This window comes from Ambystoma mexicanum, chromosome 3q (genome assembly GCF_040938575.1).
Source record: "Ambystoma mexicanum isolate Mex_15411 chromosome 3q, UKY_AmexF1_1, whole genome shotgun sequence".
Lineage (NCBI taxonomy): Eukaryota > Metazoa > Chordata > Amphibia > Caudata > Ambystomatidae > Ambystoma > Ambystoma mexicanum.
The window spans coordinates 99,130,416-99,153,848 of record NC_090926.1 but is presented as its reverse complement, the minus strand read 5'-3'; the positions used below and the strand labels follow the sequence as shown (position 1 = coordinate 99,153,848).

General features: G+C 47.2%; 1 protein-coding gene across 5 annotated transcripts in view; it reads right to left on the bottom strand.

Annotated features, from left to right (window-relative positions):
• Positions 1–23,433, bottom strand: part of LOC138582170 (protein D7-like) — a 1,409,716-nt gene that overhangs the window by 122,882 nt on the left and 1,263,401 nt on the right. For all 5 annotated transcript variants that reach the window (XM_069653210.1, XM_069653214.1, XM_069653212.1 and 2 more), the window contains one exon: positions 8,281–8,350. In XM_069653210.1, coding sequence (XP_069509311.1) covers positions 8,281–8,350 — 70 coding nt within the window. The remainder of the gene's footprint in view (positions 1–8,280; positions 8,351–23,433) is intronic.

Below are 23,433 nucleotides of genomic sequence, written 5' to 3'. Positions count from 1 at the left end.
ACTGCTTGATTGGAGTCTTTAACACATGCTAAGTGTTTAGGCCATCAGCATATAAATCCTGTGTACCATGGCTCAGTTTTTGGCTTGTGGTATTGCTCGTTTTGTGAAACATGAAAAATGTGCGACTTCCTAACTAGAAGAGTCGGGCGAATGTAGCGGTGCATTGCTTTTTGCAATATTCACAGAAGCCATTACCTTACAGGACATGTCCAGCACATACCTTTTTGTCCTGTCATTTTTCCAATTGTTCCCCAAACTATGGGAATTTTACCTACATCGTTGTTGCCTGACCTGCACAGAAGATCCCTTCCTAAACTTGGAATTTTTAATTTTGTGTACTTTTCAGAAATGTATGCCTACTCTTCCATTCCGTCCACGCATGTCCTATTGGAAAAAAAAGGTAGAATCGCCTACCTCACAAAACGGATGGTAACCTTATAAAAATATGTTTTTTGGGTTTCCATTCAACCTGTTCTTGAAAGCCTGGTAAAAGGTGAAATCAGCACAGCAAACCATTTGTTCCTAGCTCTTACACGGAAAAAAAAAAACACAGGCTTCCTTGTACATCATTGTACTGTTATTTTCAGAAAAAAACACAAAATGTGCTCCTTTCTGGTTATGTTCTCTCACTCGCATACAGCAAACTAGGATTCCTTGGTGGCGTTATGACCGCCAACATGTGGGAAGAAAAGTTACAAGGGATTGAATTGCGACTTATCGAAATCACCAAAAAAGGGTTCAGCACTGGGAGGGAAAACCATTGGCAGTTAAGGGGTTAAAGTCCTGTGTGGCATTGTTGTACTTCCTTGGACCAATCAGTTGTGGTGAGAAGCTAGACTGCTTACTTTGCTTCTCCAGAGTGACCCTCGAACTTCTTGTCCTCATCTTCCCAGTACCAGTTCCCAAACTATTTGTATAACACTTTGTACTTCCTGGTCCCTCAGGACCGTCATGTAGGTTATTCTGACTGACTTGACAATAAAATACATTAACTATGTAGAGAGGGGGAAGGAGGGTTTAGGGTTGAAGCAGGATCATAACACATTCTCCGATGATGGTCGCCCCCTATTCCATAGATCGATTCCTTCCCCATGTGATACTCAGTGCACCACCCCCAGAGGGACTACTGTACCGTGGACATTGCCCTGGGCCCATGGGAAAGGTCTCTCCCAGGGGAGAAGGGACAACATCCTCATAATAGTCACATTGCTGATAAGGCAGGTCATGGGTCTGTGTTTGATTCCAATACTTGGGGAGTAGACTGGGCATGGCTACCAGGAATGTTGAACAAGGGGATATCAGGGAGGAGGGGAGGTTCAAAGACCAGGTTTCTAGCAGGCTCCTTATTGGAAGGGTTGTATCTTGAAACATTCTGGGTTTTAGTCATTTAATAAGTAATGCTGGTGTTTGTGACAAACTTAAGGGATTTTAATATATCCGTCTACAAGAGACCTTTGTTATGGAGAATTCTCAGAAATGTGCCAATTCCCTTCTACCTTAGAGACCCCCAGCTATTTTGCTGGATTAGAGCACTTAATTTCTATCCTGGCGAGAGCAAGACCCTCCCCCCCCCCCCACTCTCTCATGTATTTGTGTGTGATTTGGACTCAGTGTCTTTTGACGAGTGTAACAAAGTCCATAGGCATCATCTTTACATTGTGACACAGCACATTCAGTACAGGGAAGTCTTAGATTTCCCAAAGGTTCAAATACCTTCTCATGGTGAAACTACTGTTTCCAAGAGCAGGTAAGTGAAATTGACTGTCTAGACCCAGCACACACCATCTTCCCATAGAGTGCTGGAGGGGTTACTTAGTATCCCCTTTGTCTAGTTTCTCATGTAACATTTTTATGTTACCCTTTCTACAATTAATGGTTGGTGGCAGAGGTTTATTTTCTACTACCATTGTGTGTTTTTATCGCGGGCTCCAATCGCAGCTGCAGTAAGGCAACCGTGGCAACCTGCCTCTTCCTTCCTGCTCTTAACTCTTAGATCAAGGGCGTCTCTCACCAGGGCTTCCGAAGAGAAGGGCAATTCCTGTTTGGACCTGTTCGGACCAGGAGGATCCAGGTTTCCGACCCCCTGCTAAGACAGCAGGTAAGCATGCACCAACATGTGTTTACACCCTCTGTCCCCACAGGCCATCCACACCCTCTCTGGTCCCCCGTGTTGTTCCCTTGTGCTCCCCCTTCCTGCACACAGGAGTCTGTCCTGATTCATTTTCACCATCACCGTCTTGTGGTCAATGCTGGATTTTACTTTTATGGACTTCATTGATTCACTGTGTGTCACCCTTTCTCAACTCTCATGCTGGACTTCCTTTGCATCTTGTACTCATGGTGGCCCGGAATCATGCTGTTTCCATCTTCATCTTGTATACTACTGACTTCTGCAATTGTATTCGCTCTCCCCTTTTGATTCTCCACTCTTTGACTGCTTACTCTGTTCTCTCCTCCCCTCACTTTCTTCTATGCACTTACTCTATCAGAATTGTCCCTGGACCTAGTATGATATCAAACTCGTCTGTCGCTCCTCGATCCCCTTAATGTCCCCCCCCTCCCTCCAGCACTATCTGAAATGTCGTCAGGCCGAGTACGATAGTTAATTTGACATCCTTACTGTTCATGGCCTGTAAGAATGTCATTGTATTTTCCCTTGTTCCCTCCCTTGCCTTGCCTCGAAGCGCTTTGAAACACATTGTGTATAGGTGCTATATAAATAAGCTATCATATCATGGGTGCCCATTTTGTCAAAATGGCCCGGTCTTTTTTTTCATTTGTTGGAAAGGTCCTTCTTGAGATTTACTCTGCGTACCAAACCAGGTTTGGTCCCATTGTTCGTTTTGCCTTTGGTGGGATTCACGAGTGAAGCTGTCAGGTTTCCTTTAATTATTCCATTATTCCCCTTTATTTCTGTGTGGGTTAGAAGTTTTCTGCTGCAGTTGGTTTGGCCTCGACTTTTCTATACAGATTCCTGGCTCTGGCCCAAGGCAAGATGGAGTTTTACAATAGAAGCTTTGATTGGCTAGAGAGAACTGCAGGACAACAATGAACGTTCTAAACTGTCACGCTCTGACTTTCATCGTCGTAACCCCAGCTGAGAGGACGTGTTTGTAGCTGCTCCTGCTGAAGTCTTGGGCCTAGTGGATTTGAACTTTCAAATCTTGGCAGTCGAGCGGCTACTTATTCGGGGTTGTTCAGGAGAAGTATTCAGGTTCACAGGAGAGTTTTCGGAAGTTCTTTTGGAAAAGAAACATTTTTAAGCTAAGTGACTTTATTTGGATATGTAAATCTGTTGCTCAGATTCATTAGTGACTTTTAGAGAAAGTAAATGTAAATTCAATAGTAGAACTGTGATGTTACACTGTTAATAGTTCCACGTTTAATTCTTAAAAGCGCGTGTGTGTTCAGCGCGTGTATTCATAGCGTGTGTACACGAGCGCGTGAAAAGGCTACTACGTGATTTCTACAGCGCGTGTGTTCATAGCGCGGGCGTTTATCGTGCGTTTACGCGAGCGCAAGAAAAGACTGCTACGTGATTTCTTCAGCGCGTGTTTTCATAGCGCATGCGTTCCTCAGCGCGTGTTTTTCTCCGGCGCGTATTTTCTTCTGCGCGTGTAAATCTTTGCCCGTGTGGACAAGTTTGCAAGTTCTTAAAAAGAGACTATGTACTTTATTAAGAAAGAAGAACTGGATTCCTTTTAAGCCCATCATAACTGGAATATTATACAGTTTTAAAAGGCATGAGTCAAGGTTCTTAAGGCTACATTACTCGAAAGGAGTTGCTGTTATTTTCAAGATTTTCAAAGCAAAAGAAGGTAGAAAGATTTTATCAGCAATTACTCCTATCTTCTCTAAGATCCTTAAAGAGAAGAACCAGGTATGATTCTTTACATTTTAGTTAAGGATATAGAGTTTTCAAAATCAAAAGGTAGTTAAGTAATTTGAGGATTTTGTGTGCTCTTATGTATTCACTGCAGGTTCCGCATCAGCTAGTCTAGATGTCGCCAGCCTGGTGTTTATGTTATCCACTTCCCCCTTTCCCTTTGGGGTGTAGTTAACAGAGCAGAGTATAAACTGGTTCTGAGGATTACATTTCAGGGGGATTGTCGGGGGTTCAGCAGCTTCCGCGGACACAGGATATCTCTCAGCCTGACAGAAGCCCGCCTCTGGCTCCAGCATGTCTGGTAAGGCATTAGGAAGTGAGCAAGGTGCCCGAAACTCCCTGTGCTTAATCCCCTTGGTTACAGGAATGCACCCTAAGGTGATTGGCTGGCTGTCCGGCAAGGACAGCCACCATGCTGTGTGACAGCTAGGTTGGAATGAATGGGAGAAACCTGCATAAAAGCCAAGGTTTTTTAGCTTGGCAGGCAGCGTCGACCACTGGACGAAGGAATCCAAAGAAGAACTTGGAAGAGACCCTGCTACAGCTCCTGGACCGTTGGTATGCCCGGTGAAGCCCTGCTGCTGTGATGAAGCGCCGAATTCGCCTCAACTAGAGAATCCCTGCAAGGACGACTTCTCCCCTTGGGTTGGTGGGATCAACAACAAAGTGAACTCGTCTGGACATCCACTCAGAGCTGGCTGTACTCCCATTGCTGCTGCAGTCACCGAAGTGCCAGGGAGAGGAACACCAGATTGAGTGGATCGCTTTTAAGTCGGACTCAAACTCCAGGAACATCTTCCAGACTTCCCTGAAGCAGAACTGACCAAGCCTGAGCCACCTCAACAGAGTGCTGGACCCCAGATGAAAGGAAAGTCTGAAGTGGTATCCGAGAACCGCAGTGTTGCTATTTGCTATAGACTCGAGGAGCTGAAACCGCAAAGTGCAGCTGAATTGAAGTTTGCCCATTGCTGCCGCTGACCTTCCCAGTGCAGGAGTCCCCAGACTCCCTCTTAGCCCCACAAATGAGGCCCAGGAACAACAGGATCTGCAGAGCTGTACAGGAACAAAAGCCAGATGGAACCATTTCTTCTAACCAAAGGTACTGTAAACCTAAGAGGACTTCCCTCTTGTTGTGTAGTCTTGCTTGTTATCAGTTGAGACTTATCTTGGCTGCCATTGCAAAGTTGCTTGCAGCTTTGCCCCTCACAAGCCTCCCAGCTTGTGGCCCTTCAAGTGAATCTCATCACTACAAACCTTTCTAAAAACATTGTACAAGACTTTTACTTACCTGCAAAGAAGATCTTCAGCTCCTCTAGACTTTTTTAAACTAACATTGGCTGTCCTAGCTCTGAGGGACTCTTCTTACCTCCGACGTTGTGCTTTTGTCTTTCCTCCAGGAAAGGGTTAATTTACTTAGCATTGGAAGGTTTGAAAATTACTTACCAGTTTATGAATTATTTGTTAACCTTTGTTTTATTCCCCTACCCAATCCCTTTACACCCAAACTCAGTATTACTCTAAATGTACCAGTGATAAATCAATGTCCACTGTGTCCTAGCTATTTAAGTCACCCGAGGGTGTAGGAAGGGTCTGTGTGCCATCCCCAATGAGTATCATCTGATTTAGAGAAACAGTGTGTTTTGAAGTATACTACAAGTGTTAGATGTGTTGCTCCCTTCTGAAGAAGGCTTATATAACTGACTGTTAAATACATTAATAATTGTTTACTCAAGAAACTTTGTGTGCAAGTGTTTATTGGAATAACTGTCACTGTGAAACTCTGTTATAACCTTACAGCTCACATTGACCCCTCTTGAGATAAGCCTGGCTCCTCAGCCACACTACCAACCTGTGTAGTACAGACTTATACCAAAGGTTGGGTTCCCTATGGCCAGGAGGACAAGGTTGCTGTAGTCTCCCAAAGGGTACTGCACACAATGTTCCCCAACAATGATGCAGCGTGCTACTCACAGGGTTGCTGTGGCAACCACATTGGCATTGCAACAGGTGGGCCGCTACATTTGTCGAGTGTCCTGCATGGACGTGCATATTGCCTACGGCCACTTGAAGAAAAGACCTAAAAGGTAAGTGTGGGGCATATGCTTTTCATGTGTTGTATGACAGTATGAATTACTAGTTGAGCAAATCTATAGCTGTGCATGTATGTATGCATGTTCAGAATGCGTGTGCATGCGTATGTGTGCACTTGCATGAGAATGTGTTTATATCATCTCTGCAAGGGATTTTCATATAGCTGTGCATGTATGTATGCATGTTCAGAATGCGTGTGCATGCGTATGTGTGCACTTGCATGAGAATGTGTTTATATCATCTCTGCAAGGGATTTTCAGCGACTACCATGAATGGTTGGTCACTGTAAATCCCTTGCAGAGACGGCTAGCATAGATAGGTTGTGTGTCAGCAGCTTCATGCATACGATTTATAGTGAACATTAGGTCAACCCATCTACGCCAGAAAACATTTACATGACACTTTTCATGCATGTGATTTAAAGTGATCATTACTGGAATATATAGATTGTGGCAAGTGCCTCATGAAAATAATATAAAGTGCTCCTATGTGGTGAAATGTTGGTGACATGGCATTTATTTATTATTTCATGTGCTAGAGTAGAGAATCAACTGAACATGTTATGGCTATCGTCAAAAATGGTGCTGCAAAAAGCATTATTTCAGTACTTTTTTTTGTAGAAAAAATGCCTTGGGGTGATGGCGGTTGGGTGTGGGTGACACTCCCTTTATTATTCAGGCCTACGCTCGGCTCTTCTGCTAATTTGAGGAAAAATGTAGGACCCTTCACTAAAGACATTTACCCCCATTGTGAGGACTCGCCCATGACTCGTTTAGAATATTGGTGCCCCATCAGGAGCAATCTGCCCCAATCATCAAAAGCTGCCTCCGCCAGTGCTCCAGATAGCACATCAAGTAGATAATGGGCATCTCTGGCCCTCAGAGTCCCCCTCAACTCTTCTGATGGCTTGCTCAATGAGACTTTGCCAAAGCGTGAACATGTACTTTGCTACCACCATCAGAGGAAAGATCATTAGGATAGATGCTGATCACATTCAAGAAGGGGATCGGAATTATCCATGTGTGGTACCTTTCATTGAAGAAAAACCTATATCATGTCCTCCTAATAAAAGGAGGGATAACTGTGCAAAGGCCCTTAAAATGTTAGAATCGATATGTGGAAAACCGGAAGGGCAATCCTACAGGACTCTGCTATTTTAACTTGCCCAATGTGACCACTCCGCAAGAATATGGCTAGGCCCAAGGAACATGTTGTGAAATTAGTTTAACAGATTTCCAGAAACAACTGCCATACATGACGAATGGGCTGGCCGTAAACTATAGGCTTGTAACGCAGAAACAATAAGCACATTTGTGTTAAATTATTAGTTTGTTTTGTATTCAATAAGCGATAGGAACTATAAAGCTACACGTTTTAATAACGCACAGCATTAAACGCTACAGTGTAGGGTTTTAATGGGGAGGACCACTGATCAGAATTGTATCCATTTTGCCTTGTATTACTTAAATCGGATTGTGGTAAAAATGAGTGGCCGTATCAGCAGAACTAAAGGGTTTGCCCTTTAGAAATGCTTTGCTGCATGGGCAGGGGAGACGCTTCTACACGATGAAGGCCATCAGGTGAAGAATCCGACCCAAGACGATTTCCGATGCACGAATACATTCGTTGATCATGGAAACGGATATGGAGTAATGCAAAGTATCTCTTATGCTAAAACACTGAACGCAAGGCCATGATTTATTGGCATGCTTTGGTGAGGGGGTAGGACAGGAAGGGAGGAAGACTGTCCCTGCTCGCCCCCCTTGCAGGAGCCTGCATTTTAAGCAGTACACATTGAGAGCCTTTGTGTTGTAATCTTGGAGTGACCTCAGGTGCAGTGACTCAACATGTCCCCCCTTCCTCGCATCCCCAAAATAACACTCCCGCATCCAATTCAGTGCACAAATGGCCAGCCCACAGCTCTTACCTTTACAGCGGTCCTCAGACCAGTTTTTGTTGTGTCTCCTCATTTTCCATTTACCAAAGCCGACCAAAACCGCCATTTGGGGAGCCCAGTTTTAGTCCCATTTCATGTTCAGTTCTTTTCTATTGCATCATTAGACAAGAAGAATGTGCATATGCTAATATGCAATGGCTTGAAATCGCAGTAACCAGCGCACGATGCACTAAAGGTAATCCTTTATAGGGCACATGGGTGAGGAGAAGAATAAGCCAGTTTACCCTTCAAGGTTTGTGGTCAGAGTAATGTGTCCATTACAAAGGTTGTTTGGAGCACACACAGGATTTTGATTTAGAAGCGCATTATAAAGGGCATACATTTAACAAGCCGGTAAAAAGTGTACCTTATTCCATTATAGACTGGTCCATTTTCAATAGTGCCATGAACAAATGGAGGGGGAGCAGAACACACACCTGCAAGACGAGAATTCCAAAAGAGAAAGTTAGAACAGGACTAGATTGGTTTATAGTGACCTTCAGGACAAGAACATGGAACAGACTAACTTCTATGGATTAGGTTTAGTGATAAAAAAAGCCAATAGTCTAAACATATATTTATACATTTAGTAGGTGTAGACTAGGCTTGGGCAAACCTTTATGTCCAAACTCCCCAACAGAGTTGAACAAGTTACATAACGTGTGTTCGTATGGATACACAATCTCACCTGTAGATTCCACCACTTTGAAATGTCCACCTTGCTTGCTGGTACCGCCAATATTTACTATCATGCTTGCATGGTTTCTGGCTGTTTCCATCCATACCCGTGTGTCTTCACAAGAGCAATGCCAAATGACGGTCACCAAAAGTGGGTGTCCAGGGTATAAGTGGCTTTGCACACCCTGAGCCAACCAATTCCTGGGATACCTCCTGCCACAGGTGGACTGGGAACATTCAGAGGCAACTGAGGGGAGACGTGCAGAGGATACAATATCTACAGTGAAGACACTGGATCCATTACAAGGTAGACTACAGATTGTTTTAATGGCTACCATCTTCTCTTCAGATTCCTTATCTTTGAAGGATTATCCTAGAAATGGTAGTCGAAATAATTGAATAAGGTAGCCTCCAAAGAACTAGGTCCTGGAGCTGGCTCTCCCCACAATGTGCTTCACTACAGCCCTACCAAACAAGGCTGCAAGCCTTGCATCCAAATAATGCTAAGCAAATGAAGACCAGTTCGACCATGTTGTTGCCCTGCAGATCAAAAATTGAGAACCCCAATGAAAAATGGGTTGTAGCTCCCTGGTGTGCTGCCTCGCAGCAGCTCCTAATACAAAAAGATTGCGAGTGAGGGTCTGTGCTGTGTGCTTTTGCCCACTCAAAAATCTTTAAACAGGACTGAGCTGCAGTGCACAGTACACAAAAGAGGCGTACCCGCTAACACCTAATATTTAGAACAACTGTTTTGGGTTGTGACATGCATCGCGCTGTTCCCTTTTAATTATCTATTGACAAATATACTTATAAGAATCTGGTTCCAATCAACTCTGGTTTATTTATTGTTGTAGCGTCAGCCGACACATGTTTCGACTTAAGTGTCGTTTTCAAGGCTAACAACATTCAAAATAATTATATAATATATTACAAAATGTTCGACATCTAATGGGATATGCAAGTGCACAATCATTCAAAATCACAAACATAAAAGTGAAAATTTAACAAGGTTCACATTGATTATCTGGCTACCTAGAAACAAATACATCGGTTTTTCAACATAGGCCGTCTGGTGTTGAGTGAAGGGCATGCTCCTATATTCTAAAGAAGTTACCCCTACGTTTCATATTGCTTAGGTTACTAATTTCTGGTCTCACTATGGCTTGTGGTTTACTTCATCAATGCTGAAAGCACTTGATTAACATAAATTGTAACATATGCAGAACATGGTTTCTAAAAAATGTACCTATTTTGTCCTTTGCTGTTCTGTTTTCCCTCCATGTAGCCTGTGAATATGAATGCTATTGGGGTATGTGAACCTTGTTACATTTTCAAATTTAGGTTTGTGATTTTGAATAGGATTGTGCACTCTCATATCCCATTACATGTCGAACATTTTGTAATATATTATATAATTATTTTGAATGTTGTTAGCCTTGAAAACGACGCTTAAGTCGAAACGAAACACGTGTCGGCTGGCACTACAACAATAAATAAACCAGAGTTGATTGGAACCAGATTCTTCTTATATGTATATTTGTCAATAGATAATTAAAAGGGAAGAGCGTGATGCATGTCACAACCCAAAGCAGCTCCTAATACACGCCACAATCCATGTGGAGAGGGTCTGTTTGGTCACAATGAATGCTCTGAATGCATAACCATAGGCTACAAACAGTTGTCTGTCCACATTCCTGACACAATTAATCCAATCCTGCATGAGCTCCGGTGTGGAACCATTCAAACACCCCTGTCTGCAACTGCCTTTCCTCAGTTATGTTCCAGGCGCCCTCTGGGGAAAGGCAATAGAATAGTCCCCAGTCTCAGACTCTCACTCAACTTCGGTGTCGGATAGGGGAGGAAATAAAATACAAATAAAATCACAAGGCAGACCAGTTACTTTATCTTAACCTAGAATCTATCCCAACTGCTTCTCCTAGAAATACCATATTTCCTGGTCACCACTGCCAAGTGCTGAGAAGTGGAAAGAAATGTCCTAGAACAGGTGAGCTCCTCTGGGTGCTCTATATAGTCTTAACGCATGTTCACTTCAGTTATCCCTTAACTAGTGAGAGCCAGCTATTCCGAACACTAATTAGGTCTTAAAGAGATAGTTCACTCTAAAATTTTATTGGCTCAATAGATGGGCCACGATCGAAAATATATATAAAAAATATTTATAAAGAAAGTTCCTATGTAAACGTTTGAGCAAATGATGCTCAAACTCACATTTCAAGCACTAGGATGCATCCATTTTGTGAAATGGATGAGCCTCCTGTGCTTGTGTTAATCTCTGCCCTTGCGGCACTAATTAAGCAAAAGCCAGCAAGCTGTGATCAACAAAAACTACCAGCAGGTGGCTTTTGCTTCATTATTGCCGGAGAACAGAGATTAACACAAGCTGCTGCTGGCAAGTTCTTTTAATTTCATTATTTTTTCAAAGCACTGCAATCATAAATACAACTTTTGTATTTATAAATGCTGCGGTTTTCTTTCCAAGTTTCCCGGTTTCCTCTGTTTCCCGTGAAACTTAGAAAGAAAACCGCAGCATTTAGAACGTTGTATTTATGTTTGCGGCGCCTTTCGCTTCGAGTCTCGCCCAGGAGACTCATAGCTGAAGCCACTGCAATAACAAGTACAACGTTGCATTTATAATTGTTGCACCTTTACTTGTAGGCAAGCTCAGGCAATTATGAGTACTTTGCAGGCATCCGGCAGAGTATTCATAATTGCTGCGACTTTCTTCTCTAGTTTCCCTGACGGGAAACTAGAAAAGAAAGTTGCAGAAATTATGAAAACGCCGCCGGCAGCCGGCAAAGTATTCATAATTACTCTGCCTTTCATTTTAAGTTTTCTGTGCTTCCCTGGGCTTGGGGAGCACCGAAAACCTAAAATGAAAGTGAAAGCAGCCTCCATGTTCAGCTCTGCTCTGGCTGCAGTAAGCAAAAGCTCCCAGAAGGGGGCTTTCTCTGCTTGATTAGTGCCGCCAGGGCAGAGCTTAACATGAATAGAGGAGGCAGCTTGAAATGACAAAATTGATTCTCCCATGTAAACACTTTGAGCCTCGTTTGCTCAAAAGTTTACATAGGAACTTTCTTTAAAAATATGTTTAAGTTTTTGATTATTGCCCATCCTTTGGGACAACAACATTTTAGAGTGAACTATTCCTTTAAGCTCTTATTTTCATCTGTCGAGTGAGCCAGTCTCTTACCTCAGAGCAGTATCAACTTCTCCCAGATTTATTTTCCGCAGCCAAAATCTCACTTGAAGGATTATCTCCTAGACAGTCCGCATATTTATAGGGACAGTTGTGCATTTGCATTGAAGTTTGCTGGTTGGGACGAGGTACAATCCACTTTTCAGGGTGATGAAAAACAATGAATAAGCAGTAAAACCATGCGGTTCGAGTGCCACAGAGACCTGTAGCATGGCAGCAAAGTGTCTTTGAGGGCACGTGATACACAGCATTTGTAATCTTGTATGCAGTACAACATTTCCGTGTAAAGCCCACAGCGTCTCTGGGAGCACGTACATGCAGGAGAGACTGTACTGCAAGTCCAGCGCAGTAAAAAGGCAGAAACTTAGCAAAGGTAGTAATTAAAAGGCAAAGCGGGCATTAATTGATGTCTATGCAGCGCCATTTATGCGCTAGGCTGGAGAACGCCTATAATGATTATGCATCACAGATCTATATAATAGGTGAAAATACATTAATAAACAGTAGGTGCTAACACTGGTTACAGGTAAGTATGCATTGAATTATATAAAAAGGTAGAGGCGCTGCAAACAGGCCTCCGAGCGTGCCTTCTCAGAGAAAACCCATTCTTTGTTAACGTGTTCAGTAGCTGCAAAAGCTAGAAGCACATTGGAAATTAGCTGTGCTTATTCTCCTAGACCTCTCCCCTGCTTTCAATCTCGTGGGTCATAATATTCTCTGAACACCTACCATCAGCAGCCAACTTCTCCCCTAACGCCACACTCTGGATAAAGTCTTTCCTCAGCGACAGATCTATGAAAGTCTTGTCCCCCAAAGCCGAGGCAACCCCCCCCCTCTCCATTCACCTGCAGGGTGCCACAAGGTTCCTGTGTTGCGCCCACCCTGTATCACATCTTCACAAAGCCCCTCTTGGACCGCCATGACGACATGGGTGTCATCTACACCAATTACGCAGATGACACTCAGGTCCTCATACCCATCTCAGGAGAACACAACACAGCCACAGCCACCATTAACATCTTCTGAGCTATCCAAGACTGGATGGCCCAACACGGTCTTTGCTTGAACGATAAAACCGAGTTGCTCATCATCGGCTCCCAACTCAGAATTTCAAAACTCAATCACCTATTTAAAATCATACATCAAAGATAAACACTCCATCAAATTCTCCAAAGAGGTAAAAATACTTGGATTCCAGCTAGACTCCCCACTTAACCTTAACAAATGCTACCACCTCAGCCCCTGCATACACTTGCAAACTCATTAGATCCTGCAGAAAATCCCTCTCCCTCGACAGCTGCCTCACGTGCCTGGACTACTGCAACATGCTCTTTGCTGGGACATCAAGTCAGAATATCAGGAAGCTTCAAGTCCTTCAAAACAATGCCCCTAGAGCTCCGCTCAACATCCCCAGATCAGCGCACATCTCAGCCATCGCACCAGCAACACTGGCTACCAGTACAGTAACAAATTATGTTCAAGTCACTCACCCGAACACAGAAGTGTCTACACCAGATGGCACCCGCCTACCTCTCGAACAGCTTCACGCTGACAACGATCCACACCTACAAGAGCAACCTATCAGCATCATCTTGCCACTCCCAGATTCAAGCTCCAAAAGGCGGGCTGCTGCAGCTTCCCCACCTTTGCCAGCAAACTCCTGCAACTAAGAGCTCAAGAATCTTTTTGGATCTTCAGGAAACATCTTAAAACACACCTCTTTACCAAATGTCTAAGCCTCCCAGCCACACATCCCATCTAGCTTCTCACCACCCTATCATGTGCCCGTCTGTTTACCATAATTCTGCATGTGTGCGTAAGAATCTATGGCAGTAATTTTAAAAGCAGCCAGCTAAATGGGTGCAAGTGGAATTATAGGACAGCACTTTGTGGGGTTAGTGTAAATGCAGAAAAGAGACAGTAAATTAGGTAAAGCAGGTGGAATGCCACATTGAGTCATTAAAACCGTGAATTAGGCTTTCAATGACAAAGCAGAATGTTTGCAAAAAGACCAATTCAAAATGCATGGTGCACACACAAAGTTATGGGAATTCCCATCTGTGTAAGGTTGCATTGGTGAAAATAACCCAGATTAACAAACTACCCTTATTAAATGACACCCCAATAACTAATTAGTTCTCCTGATTAACATCGCAATGCAATGTCCTTGAACACGGATGGAAATTGTCTTTTTTTTCTCTTTTTGCGCTCCATGGAAAAGAAACATGCACTGTAAAAAAAAAAAAAAATGAATGGACTGTCTATGCATTCTGAGCTTTCTTTGTCTGCGCAGTAAGCAAAAGAGATACATAAACTCTTATAGGTGATTGGACAGTGGTGTCAGGAGTCTAGAAGTTGCTGAGACATGTCAGAAAGAAGGCAGTTTTATTCTTGATTGACGGGCAGGATAAATAAATAGGGGTGAGATGTTGGTTCTTCTGCTTGCTGCCAGCTGCCGAGAGGGTTCAGAGGTGGCGAAGTCTACTGGAAGTCCAAGGCCATCTTTCAAGGGTGCGAAATGACAGTGCAGGCTTGCAACACTTCATTACAGGCAGGAGTGGGGCCATCCTGATAAGCACGAAAACCTCAGAACCCCATCTAAGTACAGTAGAATTGAGGAGAGTGCGGAATGAGTGGGGATTATCTGTGTTCAGATAGACAGGAATGTATGAGTAATTTCAACTGAATCAGTGCTTGGTTTTCTTTCACACATTGTTAACAAAAATAAGAAAAAGTTGTGCAATCAATGTATGTTTATATTTTTGTCTCTTAGGAAACCACAGCAGTGTAATTTATTGGTAAGACTTGACAAATGTTTTTTTGTGAAATTAATTCTGATTTTATTCCAATAATGGCATGTTCTTAAAAATACACATAATGTGGGTGAAAATTGACTTGGTGTAAGGTTTTCTTTTATGTCTCTGTTGACTTCTCTTGAGCCGAGGGGAGGTAATTAGGTTTTCTCGTGTCTACACCATGGTGGTAAAGAAAAGAATTTACCGCCGGAAGAAATAAATAAAAGGGGCAATATGAAAAGCAAGCCAGAAAGCCTGTGTGTTTGTAGGAATGTGCTCAGCCATGCATGCTGAGACTGAACATGGCCCTTCAAGGGCATAAGCTGATGGCTTAGATAAGTCATCAGCACAATCCATGTGTAATATATGCCTAATCTATACAGTTTATGGCCACAGTTAGTTTCTTCTAAATGTGCTAAGCCTGGCTGTCAATGCCTATAGTCAACCCGAAGTAGACCATAATTGTAAGGGGGGAGGCTTGTCTCATCATATAGGGCTGTGCTATGAATATGCTCACCACATACCACGATACTAAAATACCACCAAGTTAGGCAATAGCCCAAGACAAAAACCCCTTACAAAATTTGGTGCGTTGGCCGGGAACAGACTGTAAAGCAACTACTGGGAGTGGCAAGTGTGTTCCATGCAGCCATTCGTGCATTTAAAGGGAACCAATTCTATGAGACTAGTTTAGAGCTGAAGACTGGATCATTATGTCTCAAATTGAAGCCACATTTCCTGAACTGGTAAAATATCTGGAGGCAAAATTATATGCACATGGGGTGTCGTCATCAGACAATGCCATTCTTTGGCGTGACCTCATTTATGGAGAAGTGCAGAAGGAACCAGTGAATATGATTTTTGAGGAAGACAGTATAATTCAAATCTGCCTTTTGAGATTAGAGTTGCAGACAAAAAGGTTGAGAAAAATTGCTTAGTAAGGCTCTGCCAAGACCTGGTTTCTTTTAAATCGGTCTCTGAAAATCTCAGGTAAATGATGCTGAGACGATTAAGACTACAAATCAAATTAGATGAAGCGGATGAGCAGGAGAAAAATCTAAAATTGTAATTAGAGTTATGTCAGAAAGAAATACAATTAAAGTGAAAGGAATTCGAAAAACAACTCTCAGAAAAGGAAAAAAATTGAAGATGGCGAACAAGAGCCAAAACATCTGAAGGGGTGGTAAGTGACTTCAGGCAAGACGAAGAGGATGTTTTCTTAGAGATGCAGACTCTCCAAACGGACAACATGGAAAAAGAAAGTGAGCTCCAAGCTATTGAATAAGAGATCTAAAATGTTCCAGGAAAAGGACAAAAGGGACAGGGAATTTAATCAATGCCAAATGCAAATAAGTAAAATGCAGGGCGTGATTAATAAAATGGGTGATGAAAATACTTAGCTGTGTCAGGAGACAGACCGGCTCCATAAAAAGTGCAAAGATTTGGAACAGCAAATATGTAATTTTAAATCTCAGGAAAAGCAACAAGGCACCACATTTAATGGGATTGAGGGTAGCCCCATTTCTACACGAGGGAATAATGTCCCAGTGGCTATACCGGTGGCTGGACCTGGTGGTAATACGTTTGGGGGGTTTGCCTCACCCACTGGTGGTTGCCACCAGTCCCCATACACCTGAGAAAATGAATGAACAGAGCAGTGCAACTCCAAACATAGCGCCAAGTAGCCCTATCAAAATAATGAAATTGATCAAGGCCTTGATCAAGCCATTCAAAAAGGGATGCGAGTGTTGCATAGGGTATTACCCAATAGTTTGTTTACAATTGTTCAAATGAACAATTGATCGATTTTAAAGGGTCACAATTGACCGAATATATATATAGGGTTGGGGGGGGGTTGCGTTGGGTGGAGGTTGCAGGGGGTTTCCCCCCACATATATGTTACAATTGACCTTCACAATTCGGTCAATTGTGAAAAGGTGAATTGTAATTCGAGCAATTGTAAAACGAACAATTTGTATACAACCTTGCATAGAGGATCACTTGGAAACAGTGCATGATATATTTAAAGCCCGACAAATACCCAGGGAACAATATAGGCAGTACGGAACAAGTTACTTACCTGTAACTGTTGTTCTCCAGCATGGGTCTGGCATGGATTCACATGCTCATGAATATTCCCCGTCGTCAGGCTGGGAATCCTCGGTAAAGAAAAAATCAGTATCAGTTTCGTTTCTGATCTGTCTTTCGTAGTAGTAACCAATCACTGATCTCTGCGTCATACTGACCACAGCCAATGACTGCCCTCTACCAAAGCCCCGCCTCTGGCAGCCATCCTCAGATTTGGTAGCACGTGAAGTGGCAGTATGACCAAGTGAAGAGCCGCAGAGGGGTAGGCGGGAGGGTCCGCATGTGAATACATGCCAGACCCATGCTGAGGAACAACAGTTACAGGTAAGTAACTTGTTCCTTCTCCAGCATGGGGTCTGGCATGGATTCACATGCTCATGAATAAAGAATACATAGCAGTACACACATGCACAACCACGGGAGGTGGCAAAGGCTCAACATTAAGCATTACATCAAACTCAACATTAAGCAATTCTTACCTCCTCACCAGGCTCACCTTAGGCAAACAGATTGCGCAGCACTGCTTGGCCGACCCTGAACTCCTCCCTGGAATCCCGATCGACGCAGTAGAATTTCGTGAAGGTGTGCGTCGACCTCCACGTAGCAGCCCTGCAGATGTCCAGCAAGGGCACACCAGATAGGAACGCCGTGGTAGCTGCGATCGCTCTGGTGGAATGGGCTCTCGGATGGCCAGGCAGCGGTCGGTTTGCCAACCGATGACAGTACATGATACAGCCGGAGAGCCATCTGGAAATGGAGGCCTTTGAGAGAGCCTTCCCCTGATTGACAGGTCCAAAGTTCACAAAAAGTTGTGACTGTCTTCCGAAAACACTTCGTGCGGTCCACGTAAAACTTCAGCGCTCTAGCCACATCCAGCGAGTGCAAAGTCCTTTCGGCCGGCGACAAAGGCGACGGGAAGTAAACAGGCAACACCAAGGGTTCGTTGAGGTGGAATTCTGACGGCACCTTGGGCATGAAGGAGGGGTGCGTCCTGAGCACTACCCTCGTGTCGTGAAAAGTCAAGTACGGGGGCTTGCAGGAAAGGGCCTGGATCTCTCCCACTCTTCGTGCGGAGGTGATGGCCACAAGAAACGCTGTTTTCCACGACAAGAACTTCAACGGAGCAGAGTGCAGAGGCTCGAACGGAGGTCCCATGAGCTTGGTCAGCACCATGTTGAGCTCCCACGCCGGGGCCGGAGCCTTCACCGGCGGGAACGATCTGAACAGTCCCTTCATGAATTCTTTCACCAGACGATGAGACCACAAAGACGTCCGCCCCGTGGTTCTGGGCTATCAGGAGATCGCAGCAAGATGAATCTTTATGGACGCGTGCGCCAGTCCAGCCTTGGCCAGCGTCAGAAGGTACGGCAGTACCTGGGGAGCCGTAATCCGTAGAGGGTTAATCTTCTGTGCGTGGCACCAGACAGAGAACCTCTTCCATTTGTGTCCATAGCATTTAAGAGTTGAGGACGCCCTGGCCTTTGCAAGAACCTCTCTGCAGTCGGCCGGTATGTCGTATCCTCCAAACTCTAACGCTGCAGGAGCTAGGCCTGCAAGCTCAGCGACTTCGGGTCGTGATGGAGGATGGCGCCTCCTTCCCTGGAGAGAAGATTTGCGTCCACTGGCAGCTTGATTGACGGGGACGCTGACAACTCCAGAAGGTCCGGGAACCATATTTGCCTCGGCCACGCAGGTGCGACGAGTATCATCCTGCACCGTGACCTCGAGCTGGTTGATGAGCCGGATCAGCAATGGCAATGGAGGGAACGCGTATAGAAACAGGCCCTCCCAGGGGAACGAGAAAGCATCGCCCATGCTCCTCGGCTGGGGAAACCTGCTGGCGAACCTCCGGCACTTGGAGTTCGTCGCTGTCGCGAACAGATCAATCTGGGGTGTGCCCCACCGTCGGAAGAGGCAGTCCACTAGATCCTGTCGTAGTTCCCACTCGTAGCACGAGCGCAGCTCTCTGCTAAGCGAGTCGGCGATGGTGTTTTTTATCCCTGCCAGATGAAACGGCACCAGAAACATGCCTTGGGCGATGGCCCAATGCCACAGATCCTGCGCCTCCTTGGACAGGGCTGGGGACCTGGTTCCGCCCTGCTTCCTGATGTAGAACATGGTGGTGGTGTGGTCGGTGAAGATCCTCACCACCTTGCCCTTGAGGGACGGAAGAAAGGACCTGAGGGCCAAAACAATGCACGGAGCTCCAGGACGTTGATATGGAGGGACTTCTCCGTCGGAAGCCAAAGGCCTCTCGCGTGCTGATTTTCGGTGTGCGCTCCCCACCCTTCCAGGGAGGCATCCGTGGTCACTGTCTCCTGGTGGCCGGGGGTCTGGAAGTCCATGCCCGCCGTCAGATGCGCGCGGGTGCCCCACCACCGGATCGCTCGTCGGAAACTCTCGTCGAGTGTGATCCTCTCCTCTCCGAAGCTGCCCGTCTGGATCCAGCGCGCGTCCAGGAACTCCTGCAACGGGCGCATCCGGAGCCTGCACAGGCGGATGAGAAATGCAAGAAGACATCATTCCGAGGAGGGACTTGATGGACCTCACCCTGGCCGCGTCCGCAACCAGCATCCGCTGCACCTTGCCCAAGATGGCCCTCGTCCTTTCCTCCGACGGAGAGGCCAGAAGCGACACTGTGTCGAGCTTCGCTCCCAGAAACAGTGCGTCTTGCGCGGGCACCAGGTGGGACTTGGCGTAGTTTATGGAGAATCCCAGGTCCGTGAGTAGTTGGACGGTCCTTGCCGTGTGCTCCACGCCGAGCTCCTTCGTCTTTGCTCGGATGAGCCAGTCGTCCAGGTAGGCGTAGACGTGGATCCCCTCTCGGCGCAGCTGCGTCGCCACCTCTGCGAGGCACTTGGTGAACACCCTGGGTGCTGACCTCAACCCGAAGGGAAGGGCTCTGAACTGGTAGTGACGCCCTTGGACCACGAACCTGAGAAACTCCTCCAAATCCAATGACGACAGGAAAATCGCCCTCCTCCAGTTGACCCAGGACGTGTTGGAGGGTGACCATCCGGAACTTCTGTGCCTTGATGAATTTGTTCAGTCATCGTAGGTCCAGGATGGGACGCCATCCTCCCGTCTTCTTCTTCACGAGGAAGTATCTTGAGTAAACTCCAGAGCCCCGAAGCCTCTTTGGGACGAGCTTGATGGCGCCCTTCTCGAGCATCACCTTAACCTCCAAGAGAAGTTGAGGGACGTGATGTTCTTTCCTGGCCACACGGGGGACGCGCGGGCACCTCTTTAGAAACTCGAGCGCGTGACCCTGAGCTAGGGCGTCCAGCACCCAACGGTCGGTGGAGATGGACTCCCACACGCTGACGAAGCTCGCCAGCCGGCCTCCCACCGGGGTGCTTCGGTGGGGGCCCGACCCCACGGCCGGTTCAGTCCTGCTTCGACGAGGCTTTGCCGCCTTGTCCTCCTTGGCGACGACAGCGGGGTCCGCCTGACTTGCCTCATCCCCTGTAAGCTTCCTGTGACGACGAACGGGCCGCTTGACGGTAGGTGGAAAATCCACCGCCGGAACCTTTGGAGGCACCCTGTTTGCCTCCGCCTCTCCGAAAGGGCGGCCGCCGTTGCTGGAGAACCCCAAGAGCCCGGGCCGTCTCCGTGTCCGCCTTGATGGCTTGAAGGGAATCGTCCACTGTTTTCCCAAACAGGTTGTTTCCGTCGAACGGCATGTCCAAGACTCTGGTCTGTACGTCCTGACGGAAGTCAGTAGCCTTGAGCCATCCACGCCACATAAGGCACACGCCGTTGCCCAACTGGCGAAATCCAGTGTCAGCGATGTCCGTCGCAATCGTAATGGCGTGGTCCGACGCCACCTCTCCTTCCTGCAAGATCTCTAGGGCTTCCGCCCTCTTGTCGTCTGGTAGGAAGTCCAGCAGGGGGGCCAGTTTGTACCACAGCTCCCTGTCGTTGGCCGCCTTAATCGTCGTCGCTGCCGACGAGATGACTCTGCGTCCCATCGTGTCTAATTTCTTTCCCTCGCCGTCCGGCGGGGAGGTCGACGTAGAGGCCGCGCCCCCCCGCTTTCTTCCTGGCCGCCGCGGAGACGACCGAGTCCGGGGTCGGCTGTGCCCAAAGGCACAAGGGGGCTGTGTCCGGGACCCGGTACTTCTTCTCGTACCGATCCCTTCTAGCCGGCGTCGTGGATGGGTTCTTGAGGAGGGTGAGGCCCTCATCCCAAATATCGTCCATTAGAGGTACAGCGAGGACCGCCTTCCACTTGGCCTCGCGCCGTTGATAAAGGAAACCTTCCTCCTTCTTCTCTTGCGGGCAGAGCTGGAAAAGCTCGGATGCCCTGGCGATCATGGAGTGAAACGATCCAATCTCGTCGGGCGGGGAAGCCCGGGTGGGAGGTGACGACGGGAGATCCTCGTCGTAAACCTCGTCGTCTGTACCCGTCGTGGCCGTGTCAGTCCCCGTATCATCCCCACGTGTCGTGGACGGGGAGGAGGGCTGAAAAGGGCGTGATGGCTGAAAAGGAGGTGGAGGATGAATCCTTCTTCTCTTAGGGGGAGGGCTCCCAGAAGGGCCTGGCTCCGGGACCCCCGTCGGGAGCGGTTCCTCCGTTGGTGGTAACGGCAGTCTCATCCTTATCTTCGAGCAGAAGGACTGTATAGCCAACAAAATGGTCACAGAGTTGTTTTGCGGCACTGGTTGAGGGGAGTCCGACGGGCGGTCAGGAGCCCCGTCGGCACCCTTGACGTTCTCGTCGTCTCCTACGTCGGGGTCCCTCCCGACGGGCTGGTCTTCTTCCACGCCAACGTCGTGGCTTAAGACTTCGATCAGCTCCTCCTCAGAGGTTGAGGCCGAATCCACGACGACCTCCTGCCCCCCCCCCTTTTTCTTCTCCGTCGGAGGTTTCACGGGGGTCCTGTCAATGGGCATGAAAGAGGACTCCCTCCGCGGTGGCAGGGAGACTCGGGCCCCGAGGTCGCCACCACTGGTGTAGCCGCCACAGGCTGAGCCAGGGCTGCCGTGACTGTCTCGATAGAGGCCTTAGCCGGATGGATTAAGGCTTTCACCACCTTAGGTGCACTCACCGCCTTCTCCTTGGGGGGAGGGTCACCGCCTCGCTCCCCCTCCGATGGGGCCTTCGAGCTCGACCGGGGTCTCTCCAGGAGCTTCGCCGGGTGCTCAGCCTTCCTCTTACCCGAGCCAGAGCGTTGGCTCGTGGTTGATGGCGCCGGGGGGGATGCGCCCTGCCTGGCGCCCGTAGAGCCCGACCGTTCGGCGCTCCCGGTGCCAGCGGACTCGCGGTGCTTGGCCTTCTGTTGGGCCACGGCGCCCTCAAAGGTCTTAGAAGACCGCTCGGACTTCTTCTTCTTCTTCTCCCTTCCAGCCAGTTGGCGAGACGTTGATGGCGGTCCTTCATGGTCCGCTCCGACATATTGCCGCAAAACGCACAATCCTTCTCCACGTGCGTCTTGTCCTCATGTAGGCAGTAAAGACAAAGGGAGTGTTCGTCCTCAAAGTGCCAATCAAATAGCAGAGCAAAGGACCGCCTTGCCAAAGGCCAGATCCTGTCCTCGGATGGAATCGAGGGAATAGTGACGTACAAATGTATGTACTGAAGCCCAGGTGGCTGCATCACAGATGTTGCGAAAAGGAACACCCCTCTGCAGGGCAGTAGATGCAGCCATACCCCTGGTAGAATGGGCCCGCAAGCCAGCCGGTGGGTCCTTACCCGCCAAGCGGTAACACTCCGAGATGGCCAAAATAATCCAGCGAGACAAAGTCCGTTTCGTCACAGCTTGCCCCAAACGCTTTCCAGCGTAACCAATAAAGAGTTGATCGTCCACTCTGACCCGGGACATGCGTGAAACATAAAAGCTTAAAGCTCTCCTAGGATCAAGCCTATGGAGCTTCTCCTCTTCCTTACCAGGATGCGGAGGAGGATAGAATGCCGGAAGAACAACCTTCTGGGCCAAATGAAATTCAGTCACTACCTTCGGAAGAAAAGAAGGACGAACTCTAAGGACAACCCTGTCCTTGTGAAATACAGTGAAGGGTGGCTTAACTGAAAGTGCTTGTAACTCACTCACTCTGCGAGCGGAAGTAACCGCAACAAAAAACACAGTTTTCAGAGTTAACAGCCTCAAAGGGCAAGAATGTAAAGGCTCAAACGGAGCACCCATAAGAAACTTAAGAACAAGGTTTAAATCCCAACCGGGCACCAGGAAAGGTGACGGACGGAACACATTAGTGAGCCCTTTCAGAAACTGTGAAATTAAAGGGATTTTAAAGTAAGAACACTCTTCAGACGAGCGCTTAAAGATGGACAGCGCCGCCAGGTAACCTTTAATGGTACCCACTTGCAACCCCCTGTGGGCCAAAGAAAGTAAAAAGGACAGAACCATGGGGATGTCACATGTAAAAGGATCCACATTCTGAATTCTGCACCAGTCGCAGAACTTACGCCAACGGTACAGAGACTTTGTTGCTGGCCTACGGGCCGAAAGCAACACCTCCATCACGTCTTCAGGGAGGTCCCAATCCTTATACCTCAACCTTTCAGAAGCCAAGCGTGAAGGTTGAGGGATCTGACCTCTGGATGGAGAACCTGACCCCCCCCCTCCCGTGAGAGCAGATCGTCTCGGTAGGGAAGACGACGTGGAGGGCAGATGGACAAGTCGAGAAGGTCCGGGTACCACGTCCTCCGAGCCCACGCCGGAGCAATGAGGAGCATTCGGGAACCGAACTTCCGTAACCTCTGCAGCACTTGCGGGATGAC